The sequence below is a fragment of the Manis pentadactyla genome, chromosome 9, assembly GCF_030020395.1.
Source record: "Manis pentadactyla isolate mManPen7 chromosome 9, mManPen7.hap1, whole genome shotgun sequence".
NCBI classification, from domain to species: domain Eukaryota; kingdom Metazoa; phylum Chordata; class Mammalia; order Pholidota; family Manidae; genus Manis; species Manis pentadactyla.
The window spans coordinates 56,992,358-57,015,125 of record NC_080027.1 but is presented as its reverse complement, the minus strand read 5'-3'; the positions used below and the strand labels follow the sequence as shown (position 1 = coordinate 57,015,125).

The 22,768-nt window shown below is 46.8% G+C and overlaps 1 protein-coding gene across 8 annotated transcripts in view; it reads left to right on the top strand.

Annotated features, from left to right (window-relative positions):
* Positions 1–22,768, top strand: part of ABCC8 (ATP binding cassette subfamily C member 8) — a 73,225-nt gene that overhangs the window by 6,195 nt on the left and 44,262 nt on the right. For 4 of the 8 annotated variants that reach the window (XR_008999245.1, XM_057507434.1, XM_036888132.2 and 1 more), the window contains exons 3-9: positions 79–200; positions 5,337–5,503; positions 7,310–7,552; positions 8,400–8,588; positions 15,299–15,463; positions 18,449–18,604; positions 22,594–22,728. Coding sequence is in view for 7 of the 8 variants with exons in the window: in XM_057507434.1 (XP_057363417.1) it covers positions 79–200; positions 5,337–5,503; positions 7,310–7,552; positions 8,400–8,588; positions 15,299–15,463; positions 18,449–18,604; positions 22,594–22,728 (1,177 nt within the window). In the remaining variant the exon portion in view is untranslated. The remainder of the gene's footprint in view (positions 1–78; positions 201–5,336; positions 5,504–7,309; positions 7,553–8,399; positions 8,589–15,298; positions 15,464–18,448; positions 18,605–22,593; positions 22,729–22,768) is intronic. The other 4 variants (XM_057507435.1, XM_036888133.2, XM_057507432.1 and 1 more) reach the window with 2 other exon arrangements.

Here is a 22,768-nt window from a genome sequence, read left to right as displayed (position 1 = left end):
ACGAGGCCTGAGCTGCTCTGTTGGGATACTCAGCACATCCACATCATGTCTCTCTCTCTCTCTCTCACTCCATCTCAGGGTGACCGAATCCCGCCATCTCCACCTGTATATGCCAGCAGGGATGGCGTTCCTGGCTGCTGTCACCTCCGTCGTCTACTATCACAACATCGAGACCTCCAACTTCCCCAAGCTGCTGATGGGTAGGGAGCGGAAGGGGTGGGAGAGGGGTAGTAACTTCATTCATTCCTTCAGTTTATGTGACTGAGGGTGTACTATGTGCCAGGCACTGTTCTAGGTGCTAGAGGTTCAGAAGGGGAGAAGAAAAAAGGCCTGCTTTTGTGGAGTTTGCAGTCTTGTGGAAGGAGACAGACAGTGAATGCATAAACAAACAAATAGGTAGTGATGGTGCTATGAAGAAAAGCTGGGTAAGGGGTAGAGTGATGGCAATGTTGCTGTCTATGTAGGGTAGTCAGGAAAGATCTCTGAGGGTGAGCATGCAGATATTGGGGTGGGGAGAAGACTGTCCCATGTGGATGGAACAGCCAGTATGAAGGCCTTCAGATAGAAAAAAAAACTCAGCAAAGGTCCAGTGTGGGCAAAGCCAAATAAGCAAGGGGAAGAATGGTAGGAGATGAAGTTGGGGGCCAGTAGAGGAGCAAGGAAGACTTCTAGGCTTCAGGTTTGAGCACCTGGGCAAATGGTGGCAAATTAATAACTGACATGGCAAAAAAGCAGCAGCTAGGGGTATTTGGGGCATGTTGAGAATGAGGCACCAACTCAAGTGTCAGATGGGCAATCAGATAAATGAGTTGGGCATTCGGGGCAGGTCAGACTTGGAGATACACATTCGGCAGTCATGGGCTTGTAGGCATCTAAAGCTTGAGCCCAGATGAGACCACCTGAAGAGGCAAAAAGGAGGCCCCAGGACTGGAGCCTGCGGTTGTTAACATTCAGAGAGGCTCAGGGAGGAGTTCTTGCTTAGGCCTCTGGCACTGTGTGGCACGGCTCCCAGGCAGAAATGACACTATGATTCCTGGCAATTACTAAGCATGTCCTGCATGCCAGGCTTGGTGCTAAGCCCCTTACGTGTATTAGCTCACTTAATTCCCACACGCTCCCTGTTGGTACCGTCACTAGCCCTATTTTACAGGTGTGGTTGCTGAAACTCAGAGAGGTTACAAGCAATAACAACAAACATCCATTTAGCACTGAGGTGTGTTAGGCATGATTCTAAACATTTTACATATATGAACTCATTTAATCCTTATACCAATGCTTTCATATCGGCACCATTATTATTTCCCCTTTACAGATCAAACTGAGGCTCAGAGGTTAATGAATTGCACTAGTCTGCCCAGCTAGCAAGGGGCAGCCCAGCTAGCTGGGTTTAGATCCCTGGAGTCTGGCGCCTAAGTAGGCTCTTAACAATTTCTGAGACTATGTGTCTAAGGGTCCTCAGACTGTGCTTGGACTGAAGGTGTGAATCCTCAGTTCTGCCTCTGTGTAGGCTTGGTCCGCACGTCCAAGGCAGGGGCCATACGTCTGGCCATTAGGCTGTGGCCAGATTGCATGTCATTTAGTCAGATGTGATTTTTAGGAGTTGCAGCATCTAACTGAAATATGGAATCTGGAAAACTCTGTGCAAAGCCAGAGACAGTGCAATGTCACAAGGGGCAGAGGGTATTCCCTGAGCTAATAGGTCTGCCTTCCCGAGTAGGGTGGGAGCTGGGCTCCATCAAGATCATCCAGGTGACCCCTCCTACCCCAAGGGACCCCATGAGAGTATGCTTGGGGATCTAGGGGATAGCAGGTTGAGAGAGAGACGTTAAGTACAGGCTCCCCATTTTGGAGAGCCTCCCACTGTCCTGAAGTTTCTGAAGCAGCAACTCATGCACAGAGACCCCCCTAATTAACCCCAGGTCCCAGCTGACTGGTACCCCTGGGAGCCCTGTCTAGGCATCTGGCGAGTTCATTTTCTCATTCCCCAGAGAGTGCATCATGTTCTCTCCTTAAAGCATAAATTATCACCCACAGATGGACCAGTCCTTCTCAAAGAACAAAGACTAACTCCCTCTATTCCCCTTCTTTAGAGTTTTCCTCTCCACAGAGCCAGAAATTCTAGAACAGGGAACAGTGGAGAGGATGCACCCCATGAGCTGCAGGGATTTAGGGCAACGAGTATTGGGGCAATAGCTGGCACTCTGAGGAGGCCACTGTCTGGTCACAGGTCTGGAGTCCTGTGGAAATGGGAACCACCATGTGGCTTACATTGTCTCACAAAAATAACCTTGATTCTGAGGCCTCAGGTGATATCAGTGTTCCTTGAGAAAGTCACATTTAAGCTGAGAACTCAAGGATAGGTAGGAACTAACTGGGAGAAGGGAGAAGGGAGTACTTCATGCCAAGGAACAGCATGAGCAAAGGCCCTATGGCAGGAGAAGCAAAGGGCATTAGGAAATCTGAAAGAAAAACAGTGGCTGGAGTACAGAGAGAGAAGGGAGCTGAACTATGAAGGCTGGAGTGGCAAGTGGGACCCGCACCCATCAGGGCCTTGAAAGCCACACCACAGGCATTGGTCTTCATCCCAGGGGCAGTGAGGATTGGTGTGTATGTGTGTATATGGTAATTTATATATAACGAACCATTTACTATTTTAACTACTTTTAAGTGCACAGTTCAGAGCATTAAGTGCATTCACTTTGTTGTGCAGCCATTACCACCACCCATCTCCAAAACTTTTTCATCTTCCCAAACTGAAACTCTCTATGATGATTCCCCTTTACAGAGCATTAAACAATGACTTTCCATTCTCCCTTGCCCCCTCAGGCCCTCAAAACCACCATTCTCCTTTCTGTTTCTAGGAATCTGACTACTCGGGGTACCTCATTTAAATGGAATCATATATTTTGTCATTTTGTAAATGGCTCACTTAACATAATATCCTCAAGGTTCACCTGTGTTACAGCATGTGTCAGAATTTCCTTCCTTTTTAAGGTTCAATAATATTCCACTGTATGGATATGCCACCTTTTGTTTATCCAGTCATCTATCAATAGACAGTTGGGTTGCTTCTACCTTTTGGTGCTATTATGAATGATGCTGCTATGAACATGGGCGCATTGAGATCATATTTAATCATATTTATTGCTTTATGGAGGCTAGATTGGAGGTGGACAGGAGGGAAAGTGGGGAAACCATGAGAAGGCTCTCACAGGAGGCCAGGGGAGAAATGATGGCACCCTGGTCCCAGGAGGCCATTGGGATGGGAAGAAGTGAGTGGACCCCAGATACTTAGGAGGTAAAATAGACAGAACTTGGTAATAGGTGGAAGGTGGGGAAGAAGCGGGGGTGATGGGAATTGAGAGCTTCCCCCCAGCAGCAGCCCTGTGTATCCCCCTTTCTTTCCTTTCTCCTTCTGTCTCAGTCAGCACCAAGCTTTTGCTGAGCGCCGCTGTGTCTGGCGACAGGCTGAGGGCTCAGCACTGTAGGATGGGACTGTGGAAGCAACCCCTGGGCTTAGTCCTGGGTCCACTAACTCTCTGTGTGGCTTTTGGACAGGACATTTGGGGTTTCTGAGCCTCAGTTTCCCCATATGGACAGGAACAGTAAGTCCCTGCCTAAGTCATAGGGATGTTATTAAAATCAAATCAGACCATATCTGTTATGTGTTAGAGACGAGTGTGAGGCATATTTTCAAGGACTGGCCCTGTAGGTGACCCTCACAAAGAGCTAAAGAGGTTCTGATGCTTGGGGTAGGGTCTGTCTGGGAGAGTGTAGGTGTGGAGGCAGGGGGATGGCCTCAGCTGTGGGATCCTATGACCTGGAGACCAAATTAAGCTTAGGGGACATCATCCCAGTCCTGAGGGCTGGGACCAGAAAACATGCTTCTGTCCTCTATCCCAATGCTTTCAGACAGGGACCTGAGGTAAATGGCATTTGCCTCCTCCCTGGCAACCTGGTTGTCAACCCAGAACTGGGCTGGGACAGACCCCAGATTTTGTCCTCAAGAGATGCCCTGGCATTCATTCATGTCCAAGAGATGTCCACACCTCCTGGTGTGGAGGGCAGGGCAAAGGTCTCTTCCTCTCTGTGGTCCAGCTAGAGAGGAGCCCTAGGGGATTTGGGCCGGCCTTGTCTGCATATGGCTCTAGGAGTGAGGGGAAAGGGGCTCTGCTGAAACATCCCTTGATGGGGACTTAGTTACTGCCGGTTTTTGTTATTGCCAGCTGACTGGTTTATTGGCAGGTGGTGGTGGTGGTAATTTAAGGGATAGAATCCACTGATAGCTTCATGTTTATGGTCCCAGGTCTGAAATCTAGAGATCATAGAAAGATTAACAGCTGAGGTCCAAAGAGCACCCACTGCATGCCAAGCTCACTGTGCTAAGTGCTTTCCATGCATGGCTCACATCAGCCTTTCAGGCAGTACTATTATTATCCTGGTTAATGGAGAGGAAACTGAGGCCTAGATGGGTTAAATGACTTACTCAAGGTTACATAGCTCTTAGGCCCTAGGATCTGTGTCCAGGCTGCAGGGCCCGCTCTAACCATTATACACACTGTCTCCTAGACTTTGGCTCACTTTTTGTGTCCTCCCACTCCCCCAGGCTCCCTGAGGAGCACCGTCATGCTCTCATGGGCTCTAGATGGGGGCCAGGGAACTAGGCCCTTACCCTCTCTCTGTTGCTAGCTTGCGATGAGCTTGGGGAGGTCACCTTCTCTCTGGGTCTCAGTTTCCTCATCAGCAAAATGGAAGGGCTGGACTGAAGGACCTTTGAGATCTTCCCAACTTGGAAATTCCACAAGGAAGCCAGTGCAGAGTGGAGCTCCAGCATTAGGCAAGCCCAACTGCACCACTTGATGCATCAGTTACCTAACTCTGAGCCTCGATTCCTTGTCTGTTAAATAAGGGTGACAGCAATATTTCCGTCACAAAGTTATGTAAGGAATAAATTAGATAATATGTTTAAAGTGCTTACTTGGCACAGTGCTTATACTAAATATACAGCCTTAGTTTAATTCAAGAAATACTTTCCCTATTTTTCTTATTTATTGTAAAGGGAAATTTGGCTGACCAGCTTGACTTATAAGATTATGAATCTTGTGCACATGCCTATATGAATGCTTTAATGTATGCACATCATCTCAAAAGTATACACGCACATCCCTTTACTTGGAAATGTGCACACACACTCATAACACTTGCTTGTGCACACATACTCCCTCCCTGACACACTGTTCTGTCTTTGGCTTCCACACATTTGCACACACGTGAGTGCACACACACATGAATGCATGCACACACATCTTCCATGCTCTGCCACCTCTCCTCGGCAGCCCTACTAGTCTACTGGACCCTGGCCTTCATCACCAAGACCATCAAGTTCGTCAAGTTTTACGACCACGCCATTGGCTTCTCGCAGCTGCGCTTCTGCCTCACAGGGCTGCTGGTGATCCTCTATGGGACGCTGCTCCTGGTGGAGATCAATGTCATCAGGGTGCGGGTAAGCAGGCTATTCTGGGCTGCCCCTCACCCCAACACCCACCCAAGGACACGCCTGGGCCAGGGAGGGGGCTTCTGACCAGTGCCCAGCACCTGGGTGCTTTGTTGCCAAGCTCTGGAAGGAGTCAGCCTGTTTTCCTGGCTCCCAAAAGGGAACTGAAGCCAGTAGGAGAAAGTTCCGGGGGAACATTCCATCTGGCCCAGCTGCCCTCTACCCAAGTCTGAGGTATCAGAGTGCATTACCTGAGGTTGAAGGATTCTGGGTTTAATCCCATAGAGGGGGGAAAAAGCTTCAGGTCCTGGCTTCTCTGAGCTATGTTTGTTTGTTTTTGGTGGGGGTGGGCTTGTCTTTATTTTAATGTGTTCATATGCACTTGCATATACATGCGTGAACACATTAAATCTAAAAAGCATGTTCTTTCCTTCTGTCCCCATCCTCCCCCCTCCCCCTACCTTCCCCTTCTCAGGTAATCTAGATGAACAACCCAGTACATGTTCCATTCTTGGTCATTAATGAAATAGCATATACTTGTATCTATTCAGGATTCTTTTTTCTTAAGACATGCAAGTATGTGGTTTTTCTTCTCAATATTCATTTTATAAAAATAGGATCATATTATACACAGTTTTCTGCATTTTGCTTTTCTCAGCCAACAGGTATGGCTAATTTAGTTTTCTTAATGGCTGCATAGCATTCTATCATGTGGATGAGCCCTTATTTATTCAGCCATTATCCTATTGATGGACTTTCACTCTGTTGCTAAGTTTTTGCCTTCACAGCTAATGGTGTATTAAACATACTTATTTCTGTATCTTTAATGCTGCTTTCATTTTTGTGGGAGAGAGTCCAAGGAGTAGAGATGCAGGCTCAAAGGGTCTTTGTATTTTAGATTGTAACTGATGTTGCAGATCACCTCCCAGAGAGGCTGTAATCTACCAGCAATGAATATGAAAGCCCTTTCTCTGCCTCCAATGAGCAACTGGGGGTGGGGGGGAATAGCCATTTCTAACATAGGCCAGCCTGATGAGTGCCAAGTGCTACTTGAATTTGCATTTCTCTGACTCCTCTGCTTTTAGTTGGTGATTTGCAGAGTACAGAGGCCTACTATATTCCCTGCCTCCACTGACCCTCTGTGATGCACCCAAGTGATGCAAGGAAATATTTTAGATAAGATTTGGCCAAAGACACCTTGCTAGTAAGTGGAAGAGGTAGTATTCTAACCCAGGTCTGCATGGCTGCACATTCTGCAAACCCAACATGAAACATGTTAGTGTCCTCAGATCTGTGAAGATGATGTGTGGAAGATTCCTTCTCTTCCCCAAACCAACTTAAACCCAACCCAGCTATGGGGATTCAGAGTAGGCCTTGGGGAAGAGTGACAAGTCAGGAGGCCCTGGCATTGGTGGCAAAGAGGTGAGGCCAGGCCCTGCTGTGAACAGGCTCTCTGCCACTCTGACCTGACCATGGGTCTCTCTGGGCAGCAGAAGGGCTCACAGAACGCATAGGGCACCCGGGCCATCTGGCAGGCGCTCTGCTGTGCCTTCGGGAGACGCCTGGTCCTCAGCAGCACTTTCCACATCTTGGCTGACCTGCTGGGCTTTGCCGGGCCACTGTGCATCTTCGGGATTGTGCACCACCTGCGGAAGGATTTCCCTGGGAAATCCTCTCCCTAGGAATAGGAAAGAGATGGCCCCATCTGTTAGAGGTCAAAGGTGGGCTGCCACAGCCCCAGATCTTTGCTAGGGCAAAGTGGAGAGTGGTGAGAAGTTGCACTTACCCATCCTTGATGGTCCATGTGCCCCACAGAGATATATCTTCTTCAAGATGCCACGGGAAGTGAAGCCCCCTGAAGACCTACAGGACTTGGGGGTGCGCTTCCTGCAGCCCTTCGTGAACCTGCTGTCCAAAGGCACCTACTGGTGGATGAATGCCTTCATCAAGACTGCTCACAAGAAGCCCATTGATCTCCGAGCCATTGGGAAGCTGCCCATTGCCATGAGGGCCCTCACCAACTACCAGCGGCTCTGCGAGGCCTTTGAGGCCCAGGCGGTCAGTGGGGGCACAGCCACACCATCCATACCCCACCTTCTGGCTTAGAGTCACAGATGGGAACCCCAGAGGGTGTCAGGTCAAACCCCTGGTGGGACAGGTGGGGAAACCAAGACCCAGTAAGGGAAAGAGGCTTGCCCTAAGTGTGATGCAGTGAACCAGGGACAAGTCTAGAACTAAAGATTCATAGGACAGCCACATCTGGAACCGCCCTTAAAGTTTAGGTCATTTGATCTAATACCCTCATTATCCAGATGGGGAAACTGAGGCCCTGGGAAAGGAAGTGTCCCCTTGAATTTCCCCATGCCCTGTGTTCTTCCTTCTAGAGTTCCATGGCTGAAAAGGTAGGAATTTTCACCCATTGTAGAGCAGGGGTTTTAGTGACTGATCCTTACAATAACTCTATGAGATGGGCCAGGCAGGGACCTCCTGAGAAAGGCCGTGACCTGCCTAGAGCTGGCGCACGCTGATAAGAGGCAAAGCTGGTCTCCCAACTCCCAGTCCAACTCCCAGGCTGCCTCAACCCTAGCATGGCAGGGGGAGACACTGAGGCAGACACAGTGGCACATGTCAGTCATTACAGTGCTGTGCTCATCACAGTCCCCAACCAGTGTGTGACCCTGCTCAGTCATCGTGCCTCAGTTCCCATCTGGACTGTGTTGGCATTGATAGGCCCACAACCGTGCCCTGGTGGCCCCCTGATTTCTTCCTGGGGTTCACTTGTTTGCAGTATTTGTGACCACTGGGTCTCCCCAGGCAGCAGGACCCAGGGGCTTCCTGGGAGGCCAGGCCCTGCTGTGAACAGGCTCTTGGCCACTCTGACCTGACCATGGGTCTCTCTGGACAGCAGAAGGACTCACAGAACGCACAGGGCGCCCGGGCCATCTGGCAGGCGCTCTGCCATGCCTTCGGGAGACGCCTGGTCCTCAGCAGCACTTTCCGCATCTTGGCTGACCTGCTGGGCTTTGCCGGGCCACTGTGCATCTTCGGGATTGTGGACCACCTGCGGAAGGAGAACCGAGTCTTCCAGCCCAAGGTAGGCCTCCCCAGGGATAGAGCAAGGCACTCTTTGGAAGGTTTTCACTCGTGCATGAGACCGTGAAAGAGGCTAATGTGTATGCCCTGTGGCTACACTAGGGCAACTCACACGTGCAAAAGCCCTTGGCAATGTCTCCCCTAGGAGTGCCAGCCAACAGAAATGCCGGGAGGCAAGCTTGTACCTGGGGAGAGTAACGGTGCCCTGCCCTCCTCACCACTCTGCTGCCGTAACACCTCCCCCAGTTACTTGTCATTCAGGAAGTTGTGGGAAGGACCCTTGTTCGCCCGTGTGCAGGGCTGCCGTGACTTGTTGGATGTGTTTGGCTTTTAGTTCACGTCCTTTTCATAGATTCTAAATGACTTCATGGATCTGTCTTCTTCGGCCTGTATGTCCACAGTGCTCAAGGCTGTGCAGGGGCGTCTTGGGGCTGAGGGGAGAGGGATCCCTCTGAGGGTAGGGCTTTCCTCCTTCCTCTCCAAATTCCATTCAGAGCTGCCCCACTTGCATTAATATTTTGGACTTTCCCATGAAAAATTCTTTTAAAAAAAAGGGTTCCTTGTGTTAAAAACAGCTGAAACCATACCCAGTGGTCTTTCTAGCTTAAGTATGCTACAAATTGAGGTTCGTTGGATAAAACAGGCAGAGAATCTTTCTGGGGGATTATTTTCCCTGCTTGGGGCAGTAGCACCCACTCCAGGGATGGGAGTGGGGTACTTAATTCTTCCACCTGTTTCTTTGCTACCACTAAGGTTTAGGTGGTTGCAAAATGGAAAACTTGTCACCTCTAATAAGACTCAGAGCTTTATTTCCCCAGCAAGAACATCACTATTACCTTTTAGCCATAGACAGTCCAAAAATGATGCAAAGAATTACTAATTAGGGATCTTAATAATTTATGACACTCCCCTGTGTAGTACTATTCATCTCAGGGGCTCCAAAATCAGAGAGAGCATTTAATTTTCAGAAGGTTTATATTAATTTTTTCTAGAGATATGATTAATCAGCTGATTGCTTTTGGTCAGGAATATGAGACACTCCTCACCTGTTTGTCTGGCTTATTCAGCAGACATTTATTGAACCCTACTCTGTGCCAGACCTGGATGGGCTATGGGAATACCGAGACAATGGCTGGGATGAAGACTGTTTACAATAATAACAACCACTTATCCACCACTTAATACATGGCTGGCTGCATGTAGGAGTTACCACGTGTTATCTTATTTAATCCCTAATGCAACCTTGTAGGGTGTTTTTATGCAACATTATTGCAATGTCATTCACATACCATTCAACTTCAGAGGTAGATATTTTTTAACCCTATTTTACAGATGTGGAACTTTAGGCTCAGAGAGGTTAAGTAACTTTCCCTAGGGTCTCTCAGAGAGTGAGTGACAGAATCAGAATTTGAACCCAATCCTCTCTCACTCCATAGTCTGGGCACTTAGAATCATGATGCTAAATTGACTGTTATTATTATCAAGCTAACAACCTCTGGTTCTGAAGATTGTGAAGTCCAATAGAGAGAAATCTAAATAAAATATTTTTATACTGTGTTAAATACTACCATTAGGGAGCATATACAGGGAACCATGGGAAGAGGGAGTGACTAACTTAGCCACTAGTCGTGGGCAGCTTCATAGAGATGTGGGTATTTGCATGGGGCCTTAACAGATGAGTATGAGTTGACCGGGCTACAATGGGCAGATTTCTTTTTCAATAAGAATGTAAGGACTCTTTTTGCTTATTTAAATGTCAGTGACGTTTAAGGGCTTTTGAGCCTCTGAACTTGGCCCAAAAAGAGAGAGGGAAGGACAGCTTCTCATCCATAGGAGTATCACCTTCAGTTTTGGTCTGACCATAGGCAAGCTCAGGACGCTCTGCATTGATAATCCCACAGCAACACGGAGCCAGTTGTTAGTATCAGGGGGAAGTGACACAGGCCAGAGCCCATATCAGTTTGTCCCCATTGTCGTCCTCTTCCTGTGTTTCCCAAAACTTTTAAGGAATTCTCCTAAGGCAAGAGCTCTGGGGCAGGATGTCCCAAAGAGATGGTGAGAACAATAGTTAGATATTTGATTCTTCTGGACATTAGCTTTGCCATCTCTTTTCTTTTTATTTATATACAGACCCTGGGATTTACTGCCCTCTCATTGAAATGCTCTTGTCCCGGTTACTTGTCCACACATAAATCCCTGAGACAGATGGCCCTGCCTCAGTGGCAGCAGGCCTTATCAGATTTAATATTTGTTCCCTGAAGCCCAATTACAGTCAACAAATTACAGACATAGAAATGAGAGTTGAAAGTAAATATGGTCTCCAGTGTCAGCAACAAAGAACCAATCATGTGGTTGCCTGGGATATGGCTTAATTCTCAACTGGGCCCAGAAAATGGGGAAGGGGTCATTGATTGAGGTCATTTGATTTATCCCCCACCTCCCAGCAGCTCCAAACCAGAGAGACAGGTGCTATACTGGCCTTCGTGAACCTACAAAGAAAGGAAGCTCTCCACCTACATGTGGCAGTGTTTAACCACCCTCCCTGAGAACACTTTTCTTCCTGCTCATCCTGAATCCATTCCACTGCAGCCCGCGCAGCCAGGCACCATTGTTGACTTCATTGTCACTGGCTGTCCTGTCCTCTCTTCCCTTTCCAGGACACTCCATTTGGCAAGCATCACACTGCCCTTGGCATCCATGGGGACAAGCATTCCTTATTTCTTCTTTAATTCTGGAAGTATCTTATGGCCTGCTAGATCTTTGATGCTCCTGTCCCTACTACAGTCCCCAGGGAAGTCTGGGACCCAGGCTGGGGGCAGCCTATGATCTGTTTCCAACCCCCTCTTCCACCCAACCCTCCTTCCCCCACGCACAATCTGTCACCTGCCACGGATGCCACCGATCTGGCTGGAGGGCAAAGGAATTGGAATCATAAGGAACTGCTGACATCTACAGCCTGCCAGCACTGCTCTAGTCTATCAGCTGAGCAGGGAAAGAGAACAGTGTGTATTTGATCTCAGGCCAAACCTGTTCGGCCTCTAGACCTCAGTGTAGGTTTGTGAGTGTGTATGTGTTTGTTTCTGAATGAGTTCTCCTGGGAGGTGCTTATGACCCTGTATGTGTGTCCTTCTGTGGGTCCTGTGTTTCTTGGAATGTCTTTTTCCATGAGTGTCTGTGTCCTCATTTGGATATGCATTTGTGGCTATCACAATGGATGGCTTTGTGAACTCACATAACATTTCTGTGGTGTCAGTGTGTGGATTCGTCTTTCATGATGATGCTCATGTAGCTGCCCTGGCCTGGTATGCCTCTCCACCTCACTAACTCCTTCTCAGCCACTAAGATTCAGCTCAGATGTCACCTCCTCCGGGAAGCCTTCCTCTGGGTGAATTAGATGCCCCTCCTCTCTGCTCCCATGACATCTTATGCATGCGCCATCAAAGCACCCCTTGTCTCTTTCCCCAGCTTGACCCTGAGTCCCCTAAGACATGAATTGCATTGTCTGACTGCTGTGTGCCCAGCACCTAGCTCCGTGTCTGACATTCAGGGGGCACACGAGAAATGATTCTTCAGCAAGTAGTGCAGAAGTTACCTTATATTGAGTGCACGGTTACATTGAATTTTTATACCTCTTAATGGTCTCATTTTAGGTGAGGAAACTGAGGCTCAGAGAGGTTGAGGAAGTTACCTAAGGACACAGTGGCTAGTATATAACGATTCAGGACTCAAACTCAGATATGGCTAACCTCAAAGTCCAGGGTCTAAACCACCATGTCAATGGTTGTGGATGGATGGGTGGGTGCATTGGTCCTTCACTGTTCTTTTTTTTACTCAGGGCCTTCCAGGGCTGGAACCTACAGGCAATTCACCTTTTGTTCACTGCCAAAATAAGAAGCAAAGCCCATGTGACCCTCCAGAGAGCAAGGATAGGGAGCCTGTCCAGCCGTATCTCTGGTCAGGCAGGGAAATGAGGTTCAGAACTGCAGAGTCAAGGGTCTATGATCTTTAGCAATTACTTACTTTCTGCAGGCCTCAGTTGGCTCAGCTGCAAAATGGGGAAATGTGTAATCACTCTATAGAAAGTCAAGGGATATGAAGATCATATGCATTGATTAATTTTAAAACTATTTATTGAACAATACTGGGGAAACCTCTGGAAACAAACACAATTTCTTCCCTGAGAACTTATGAAAATGTGAGACTGAGGCCCCTGATCCTCCAAAGCATTTACTGCCCACCAAATGTCAAGCTGTAGGTCCTTGGCCTTTTCTCTAGGCCCTGAAAGGTGCTGGGCCATGCCACCCATGAAAGCTTCCCAGGGCCTGCCTGCCTTGGGCAGCGCCCCAGGCCTCTCTGGCTAGTGTATATCTACTTCTTCATCAAAATTTAGCTGTTCTGGGCTCCAGGCCTTTTAAGCTGTCTCTTTGAAGAGAGATCAAATAATGACTTAATGACTTATCCCTGCAAGGAAATTTTCATTTTAACAGGTCAGGAAATTGTCAATCCAAAGAAATATAGTTACTGACTCTACAGTGTGTGTGCTGGTGGGGGGGAAGGGTCAAGGCTTTTTGCCTTTAGTGCTGCAAAAAGAGAATTTGTTGTTTTGTTAAAGATGTACAAATGTTGATGAGTGCGTTTACAAATACCACCCATAGCCTAACCAGCATATGTGATCATTTGGGTTTTCTAGCCCTCATCCTCCAGCCTATGTGTTTCCCTCATTGTGACACAAAACATGTGTGGCATTCCACGCTGCTCAGAGAGCTTTCACGAGGGTCGGTGTTTCTGGGTTCGGAGTGTTCCCATGAGTGTCATAATCTGCCTAACCAATCGCTATGGTTGGACATTGACATGGACTTTCACACTCTCCCTGTTATAATCCAGAGAGAGAACATCTTTGTCCTTATGTTAAATTATTTCCTTTGGGATAAATTCCCATAATGTACTTTGTTACTTTAAAATAATGGACTCCGCTTTCCAGAGCTAGGTCTCTGCAGAGCATGGCTGAACAGAAGAGTTCAAGGCCTGTTAAACAGAACCAGGTTTTCCTAAGCCTGCAGGCTTTCATTTTTTTATCCAGAACCAGCCAAGTGGGCAATGTTTCTGTCCCCACAGGTTAGAAGCTTGTAGCTGACAGTAGGGCACTCAAGGTCAAACGGCTGGGTGAGGCTTAGGTAGATGACCTGTGGTAATGTTTTTGGCCTCACACAGGTTCATGCTCACATATTCTCCCATAGCAGCCTGTGACCTTGGGCCAGCCACTTAAACATGTTGAAACTACATCTCCCCTTGTATAAACTGGGCTAATAGTGGTTCTCTCATGCTTAGGATAACGTAAGGATGGAATTCTGCGCTAGAGTAATTCTATGTCCTGCCCCTTGCTCCTCTGTAAGATCAGGTCGCACCCGCTGCAGCCTAGTTTTGAGATGCATTTTGCTGCTTCCAGCCCACCCCGACTCTCTCCCTTCTCCCTTCTCCCTTCTCCTCTGCCTTTCTCTCTGGTACTTTGACGCAAGAGACACAGCCGGGCTTCAGGCCTCTGTAGGGCCCTCCTCCAAGAGACCTTCCTCCAAGAGACCTCAGTGATCTCCCTGCGTCTACTTCCTGCTGTTCCACAGAGCAAGGGACAGATAGCTGTAAGCAGGACCAGCTCCACAGAGCAGTGAGAGCTGGTTTAGAAGGCCCTGTTGAACTGAGAGGCAAGATCTTTTCTACTATGAGGAAGCCCTGTATCCAGGATCCCAGAATTTCTGACACTAGGAAAAGGACTCCATTTAGAATGCTGACCCTTTCAGCCTGATCCTTGTCAGGGGCATGCCTTCAGGCTCCTCATTACTTTGTTCCCACCACTCTTTACCCTGTAGCAGTTCCCACATCCTTTCGAATAGCTCTCTCAGAGTTCAGGGCAGAGTCCCAGAATGGGGAGGGTTCTGTCTTCATGGAAACATTGATGCACTCTGCTGGTGGGCAATGGACCTAATCAAGATCAAAGTTTTCCTAGGAGCTGTTGATGCTGAATTTGGGAACTGACATGCTCTTGTTCCTGGGTATCTTTAGCAATAAGCCAAAACATTAATTTTTTTCCACTGCTTGTTATCTGAGATTTTGCTGGAGGTGCAGCCAAAGAATCTTACATTTAAAAGGAAGTCCCAGGAACCCTCAGAGTTGAGCAGCTAGGGTCCAAGGTCTTTTCGGTCTCATAAGTGATGAGTTTCCATCTCTGCCTGAAAGCACTACCATGCCATGTTTCCCACTGGTCTTTTCTCCCCAGAAATTCCTACAGGGCTGTTGGTAAGTGTGGGACAAGGCCTCAGCTGATTCCATTTTTGTAGCAGAGAACACACATTGTGGGATTTGTTCTAGCAGTTCTGATTTTAGCTGCTCTGTGATCTGCTCTATTTATTCTTGTTCTACTCAGAGTGAGTTCCCCTGGGCCTAGTGACCACAAAGCATATTTATGTGCGTGATGTTAAAACTGGGCTACATTGTGCTCCCCGAAGTGGGTGATGAAGGGGGCATAGGCAACCCTCCTGTAGCTAGAAGGATGTTTAGTTGGATTTATCAGTTTGATATTTCACTCTCAAGCAATTGCACAAGGCTCTGCAAGTATGAAGGGTCCCCTAATAATGGTCACTACAGTATAGTAACAGGTACTGATACTGGTCATTTTGCTGGCAGTGACAGCCACCTCTGAACTGCTCTTTCCAACAGACTCAGTTTCTCGGGGTTTACTTTGTCTCGTCCCAAGAGTTCCTTGCCAATGCCTACGTCTTGGCTGTGCTTCTGTTCCTTGCCCTCCTCCTGCAAAGGACGTTTCTGCAGGCATCCTACTATGTCGCCATTGAAACAGGAATTAACTTGAGAGGAGCCATTCAGGTAATTGAATGACTATTTTTTCACTTCACAAGAACCTCACTATTCATCTTCACGGACATTCAAAGATAATGCTGCCATGCATTCATTTTTTTGTTGCCCTTTAACAGTGCTTTGAAACAGTAACCATGACCAGACAGTGTGTGTAGTGGAACGTGCCTTGGACTAGACTTGGGAAATGTGGTCATTCTAGCTCTAATTGCCTTGGACTACATCAAACTTGAAGGGGACAGACATCACTAATTGATCAAGGCACTCTTTCTTGCTGAATGTAAAGCAAATGCAGCCTCAGAATCTTCCAGATACTATTCCAGGGGTCTGCTACCAGACAGTCTTCTTTGGGTGCAAAAAAAAAGAAACATGTTTGACATACCAGGACTAAATAACCTCTAAGATCTACTTGAGTTCTTAAGTCCTGGGTCATAATGAGAGAGACTTAGCCTGATAGGTCTTAGGTCTAGGTTCTTGCTCTTGCCTCCTGTGGCCTCCTTCTCAGAACTGGTTGTAAGGATGGTCAAAGTCAGGAAGGATTCAGGGCCCCTATATGCCAGGTGGTGATGAGAGTCATTTAGCCCCAGTGTTTTCATTAGAATTTTGGTTCAGCTGTTGGAATGGAGAGACCCAGTATGAGAGCGGTTTAAATAGGAGTAAAGTTTGTTTTCCCATGAAGTCAGGGCTGGTATGGCAGCTACACCACAATCATCAGAGACCTTGGCCCCTTCTGTAATGTTGCTCTGCCAGCCCTCTCATGTGACTTTTGGCTCATGGTTAGGACAACTACTGAAATTGCCACTATCATGTCCACTATATTTAAGCCAGCAGGAAGAAAGATGGGACAATAGGAGGAAATGCTGCCTTCCTTTAAAATGAGGATTCAGAAGCTGCACATATCCTCTCCCATCCCACTAGTAAGAACTGGCCACATGGCCATACCTAGAAAGCGTATCTTTATTCTTGACAGACACATATGCACTGCTAGCAGTTCTTCTGTGAAAAGGAGAGAATGGATATTGGGGGACAACTAGCAGATTCTACTATACCCAGCAATTTCCATGATGTCAGAACACTAGGAAGTTGTGGCTAAATCCCAAAGCTACCTCATGCTTCAGAAATGTTCCTCAAAATCATTAACACTGACTGGTCTTCTGGGAGCCAGTGTCAGACTTTGCAGAAAAGGAACTAAGAGTAAAAGGGTATAGCCTGGGCTGGGGACAATGTTAGGGTCCAAATCTGGTCCAAAGCTGTGTGAATGGCCACCCCTGGAGTTGTGTGGTGCGCACCCTGTGAAACAGTACATGACAACACTTCCCATCCCCAGTAATTTTTCATTGAGAAAGCAAACCATTTTGTCAGGAATGTCATCATATGAGAATAGTGGAAAGAGCCCCCAGAAAATTCAAGACTCATAGCGGCTCAGAGTTAGGAGGAACCAAGCTATTGCTCAGTTCAGAAAACCTCTCTGAAAATCCCAGCCTCTGCCCACACCCCTCTAGTGACAGGCACGTACCACCACAGACAACAGCCAGTTTTTTAGTTGAACAGTTTTGTAATTAAATCTCCTTTCTATTTGTATGTCATAAATCACACACCGGCTAGATATTTTCCAATTACACTAAAAGAGCCAAAAATGGGTTTTTTAATGTATTCGAGTGTAATTGTTTTTTCAAACTGTCTGAAAATTTGCATTAATAAAGGAGATTAATTCATATGCCACAGAAAGGAAATTCAGACATTAATTATGGAAACAAATTAGGAAAAAAACCTGCTTTCAGAGATTTACAGAAAATTATATATAAGGATCTATATCTTCATGAGTTTGAGAATAACCATAGTTGCTTACATGAAAAGTTAATAAACAAAATTCTTGTATTACATATAATTTTTTGGCATATGCCAGTTATTAGTTGTTTGTGTATTTCTGTGTATCTTGGTCTTTACGTAACACTTTATTTGACAGATTACTCTATGTTCCTACTTCACTGAAACTAGATTTATTATTATTCTTTGAAGACTGATTTCACAAACCCAGGATGTGCAAAGATCTGTCAAAAAAGGCCATTGCCATGATTTTAAACCTTATCCATGGTGTATATAAACACACAAAAAGACATAGAATAGGTTCATTCTTTAGACAAACCTGACCCACAAAAAAGCCTTGTTTATACAAAAGATGAGTTAAGGGGTGGGAATCCACCTTACAACAGAATTGTATTCAAGAACAAGCATCCCTAGGACATTTAAAACAGGAAAGCATTTTTTCCTTGTTCAAGAGCACACAGCCTGAAAATTGACATCTATCTGGGAGGCATGGTCACTTTGCATGTAGAGCTTTTGGGTTCAGAGCTCAGAGAAAACTATTGCCATGGCTGCTCCCATCTGCCCTGGGGAGGCAGAACAAGATTCTCGGGGCATGCCGGACTCTGGTCAGTGGGGGATTGATCGGCACTCGAATGTCATGTCTCATGTGTCACATAAAACCTTCCCAGGCCAAACCCTTGTTTTGTTTCAAGCCTCAATTAAGACAGGACTTGGCTCCAGAGCATACCTCCTCCCTCAGTTAGAGACAGCCTCATTACAACAGACGGCGGCCCCACTTCATCATTTTTATGGCCCTGAAGTGTGTTCTCCGCTGGCTTCTGGTAAATCAAGAATACAACTGGACATGAAGATCTGCTTTTAAGATTTAAGAGCTAATTAAGTCTTGTCCCCAAGGGAGAGGTCCTGCTTGCAGGGGAAGCTTGCCAGGCTGGCACAGATTCCTCACTTAAATGCTGCCTCTCTGACTTGCTTGATCTGTAATCAAAGCCCTTTACCTCTCTGAGCCTTAGTTGCCTCAGTTGTAAATCCAGTACCCCCTTACAGAGCTGCTCTGGGGCCCCATGGGGGAATGTCTGAGAAGGCCCTGGCATGTCGCAGACACGCGGCATCTGGAGTGGTGATTCAGATGATGATGATGACAAATGTGAAACACTCTGTTCTCATTTCTAGACCAAGATTTACAATAAAATTATGCACCTGTCCACCTCCAATCTATCCATGGGGGAAATGACTGCCGGGCAGATCTGTAACCTGGTTGCCATTGACACCAACCAGCTCATGTGGTTTTTCTTCTTATGCCCAAACCTCTGGGCTATGCCAGTACAGGTAAGGAAGGTGTCCTTTGGAGGGGTGGGGGGAGTGTGGAGAGACACAGAACCAGAATCTCCTGGTACATGCCCGCCCAGTGACTAGAAGCTCATCTTCCAGTCCATGTTTGCTATACCTTGCACCCGCCTTGGGGTCTGCCTGGGCTGTACCCCTGGGTCTCTGCACTGTCTCACACTCTGTAAGTGGTTTAGCCATCTCTCTTGAAGATCAGAAAAGGCATTGTCATTAAGACTCTAAAAAATGCAAAGAACCTTTAAAAAAATTTATAGGATAATCATACATAGAACATTTTTTGCTGACATTAAAAGTTATGTTATAGCAAAGCACTTAATTACATTGAAGTATCATGAAGTGTTATTGATGTATCTTTAAGCAAAAAAAAAAAAAGTTACACAGTGGTATATGCAGTGAGCTTCCTACTAAATTGATCTATATGTAGGTATACATTTGCACAGATTCACACAGAAAAAAGAACCAGCAGGCCCCACTGTGGGATTTTCTCTTTTCTTTATGCATTTCTAAATTCTCCAACAAGCATGCATTATTTTTGAAAATAAAAAACGTGAGTGTTTTTAAAGCCAAATGACTTCTGGAGCTGAATCTGAAGGAGGCTCATTCTCTCCTAATGGTGGTAGGAGAGTCTCAGGCCTGGTTTACCTGTCTCCTGGCCCCGTCTGCTCCCTCTCCATCTGGAGCCCTCCATGACAGAGCCTGTGATTCCTGTCCTGTGTCTGGAAATGAATCCTCTCTCTGGTGCTCAGGCCAGAAGTGGGAATCCCAGACCGGTTCCCAGAGGCCCTGAAGGCCCCATAGGGGCTGCCTGGTACACAGAAAAAGTGTCTGGACTTGGGTGATACAGGTTGATTCAAATATTTAACTTCTCTGAGCCTCCGTTTCCTCATCTATGAAATGGGAATGATTCCTACCCTCTGGAGTTGCTATGACAATTCAATTAGCTAATGTAAGTACAGCATCAAGCAGAGTGCTGGGCATAGAGTAGCCACTCAGTAAATATCAGATCCCTTGCACACTTTGGTGTGAGTGAAAAACTTACCAGTCCAGAATCCATTGCTTCTTGGGATGCAGAGTCCGTAAACCTTAACCTCAAGTACTTTTCATTGGTCCTCCTTACCTATAAAGCTTATATTTAAAAGCTCTTAAAGGAAAAGGAGGAGAGACTTGTACAGGGAGGCAGCTAAACAAGATGGGGACATAGAGCAGGGAATCTGAAGGTCCTTTTTACAGCCCTGTATGTTATCCCCCATTACTGCTTACCCATCCCCAGACCCCAGTGCCCCCTCCACTCTACCGAGGAGGGCCGGTAACTATGGAAGTTATAGAAGGGCCTAGAGAGCTCATCTCATATAGTCACCAGCCTTCTATCCACAAGAACCTTTTCTGCTCTGTCCCCTTGAATAGCCTGTTTTGAAAAATTTTGTTGTTGGTATTAGCTGCTGCATTGTTACTGGTATTATCATTCATAATGTTCCTTGCACATGCATCATTGCCAATTATACTAATAGTAGTAGCTAATAACCCCTGCCCCAACCTCGCTCACTTGTGTAACTAACCCTCACAACACTGTGGGGAGGGGGGCAGGGTAGGAATTATTATCTCCATTAATTACTTGCCTCTGCTTACTTATCAGAAAGTATCATTTGGTTTTCTACTTTTAATTCTTCAAAGATTGGGCTTTGCCACTTCTAGCCTTGACCAGCCCCCGAGACCCAGTGTTACCACCCAAAGCTGATACAATCCCTTCCACCCACTCAGGACTCTGTGTGCAGCCTGGAAGGCTTTTGATAATATTGAAATTAGCTCAAGAGCCCCATTCCTTTGTCCCCATGGGCTCTCCCTGGTTTGCAATCTCTTTTTGGTCACTGTACTTTCTTTTCATAAGAGCTTTATTGAGATATAATTCACCCAGTTAAAGTACAAAAATTCAGTGGGGTTTAGCATCTTTGCAGAGTTGTGCAAATATATTCACAATTTTAGAACATTTTCAACACCCCAAAAAGAAACCCAAACCCTTGGGCAGTCACTCCTCATCCTTCCCCCAACCCTAAGAAACCACCAATCTACATACACTTTTAAAAATCCAATGAAACCTTCTCAGAAAAACAAATGTGTATTCAAATAATTTGCCTACTATTTCAGCTGATTGTAGCTAATGGGCTCAGTGTTAAGGAACTAGAGTGGGCACTTCCTTGATTTCTCACCCCATGGGCATCAGAGGCCTGGAGAGGGCAGGGGCCTTACTCCAGGCCCCAGAGTGGGTTGATAGCAGCACCACACTCATGGATCATCTTTCTGTGGTTCCCTAGTGACAGGGCATAAGACCTGTTTATTTGTTTGTTTTTACGAAGGAGAGTCAGCCACCTTGCATGTATCTCTAACTATGTGCCAGGCACTATTCTAGGTGCTTATCATATATGTTCATTTAATTTTCACAGCAGTCTTGCTAAGTGGGCATTGAAATCGCCATTTGAAAGATAAAGAAGCTGACAGTTAGGGAAGTTAAGTAACTTGCCCAAGATGCACAGCAGTAAGTGCTGGAACTTCATTCAAAGTCAGGGCTGCAGACCCTGGGGACTGTGATCTCCCACTATTACCCAAGATTGCTCTCCTAACTTATAAATGGGGGACAAAATAGCCCTTTTATTCCCCACACTTGCTTCGCACACTCAGAATCCCTGATTTCTAGTATGTTTTCCTGTGGGGTCCACTCAGACCCCTGCAGAAGAGAGGAGTGGACAGAAGGGTCTTGGCGGGGGGTTTGGGGCGCACTGCAAGGGGTGGCAGAGCATGAGGGGGAGCCTGGCAGCACTTGGAGGTGATGGAGGTACAAGCACCCACCCCAGCAGGTGCCCTGACGGGGACTCTGGGAATGCTCTGGAGCTTCCTTGGTGTCTGACTCTACCTAAGCTGCTAAAAGAAGCCCTGCTTGCCTCCATATAAGAACAATTAGTGAAAAGACTGAATGCCAGAGATAATTTTCCAGGAGAGTAATAGGAGTGGCCCCCGGCAGGAGCAGGAGTTTGTTCTTCTCTTAATGTGCTTCTCTGCCCATCCATGCCAGCATTTAACATCAGTTAAACACTGGGAGGCGGGTGGCGAAGGCGCCACTTACCAGCTGCTAAGAATTTGCTAATACAGGAGGCATTCTGCAATTAGCAGAAATTACACACTCTTCTGCCTGTCCACTCTTCTGCCCTTGAGGTGGTGCAAGGAACCTACTGCCCTTTTGGTGTAGGGCTCAGGGATTGTAGGGTCAACCCAACCAGACATTTTTGTTTTCAATTAAGGAAGACAGTGCATCTGTTCCTCTAGAATAAGCCCTGAATTTTGAGGTGCCTGCCTTTGAAGCCAAGCTGAGAAATTGTCACCTTGATGCTTTGGGTGCTGGCAAGAGCATTTACACTTATCATAAATATTCAGAAGCAGGCAGTCATTTACATAACACTAGCAGCAGAATGAATTCTCTATTCAGAGGATACTTGCCAGGTTCACTAAAAATTAAAGACACTGGGAGCATAAGAATGAAAAGTAAACTCTGGGACCCTGGACTGGTTTTGTCTGGCATGGATGCAGCCATGTCCCTTTGCTCATGTGTCACTTTTTTCCAATGAGAGGGAAACATCAGCCTTGAGAGCCAGCAAACAGAAAAGGTGCTGTCACACGCATTGTGCAACCTCAGCTCTGAGGCTTCCATCTGGAAAGAGACTTGGAGAGAGTCAGCAGGCTTGCAGATAAATGCAGTTAGTTACCAGCCCAGAAACTCTCTGCTTGTGTGAGAGCCCATCATGATAATCCCTCTTTCTGAAATTGCTTTGTCACACCTCATCCTCTACCTCCCAAGGCAATTTGGAAACCTGGGCACCAAGGCATGTCCCTCACTAGGGAACTGGGGAAAGGGGCACTTTGCCAACACCCCCTGGTGGGGCAGCCACCAAGTCGAAGGGAACTCATCCCATGACCTCCCTCAGATCATCGTGGGTGTGATTCTCCTGTACTACATCCTTGGAGTCAGTGCCTTAATTGGAGCAGCCGTCATCATTCTGCTGGCCCCTGTCCAGTACTTTGTGGCCACCAAGCTGTCCCAGGCCCAACGGAGCACGCTGGTGAGTGCCCCCAGGTGTGCACATGTCCTTTTTCCCCATC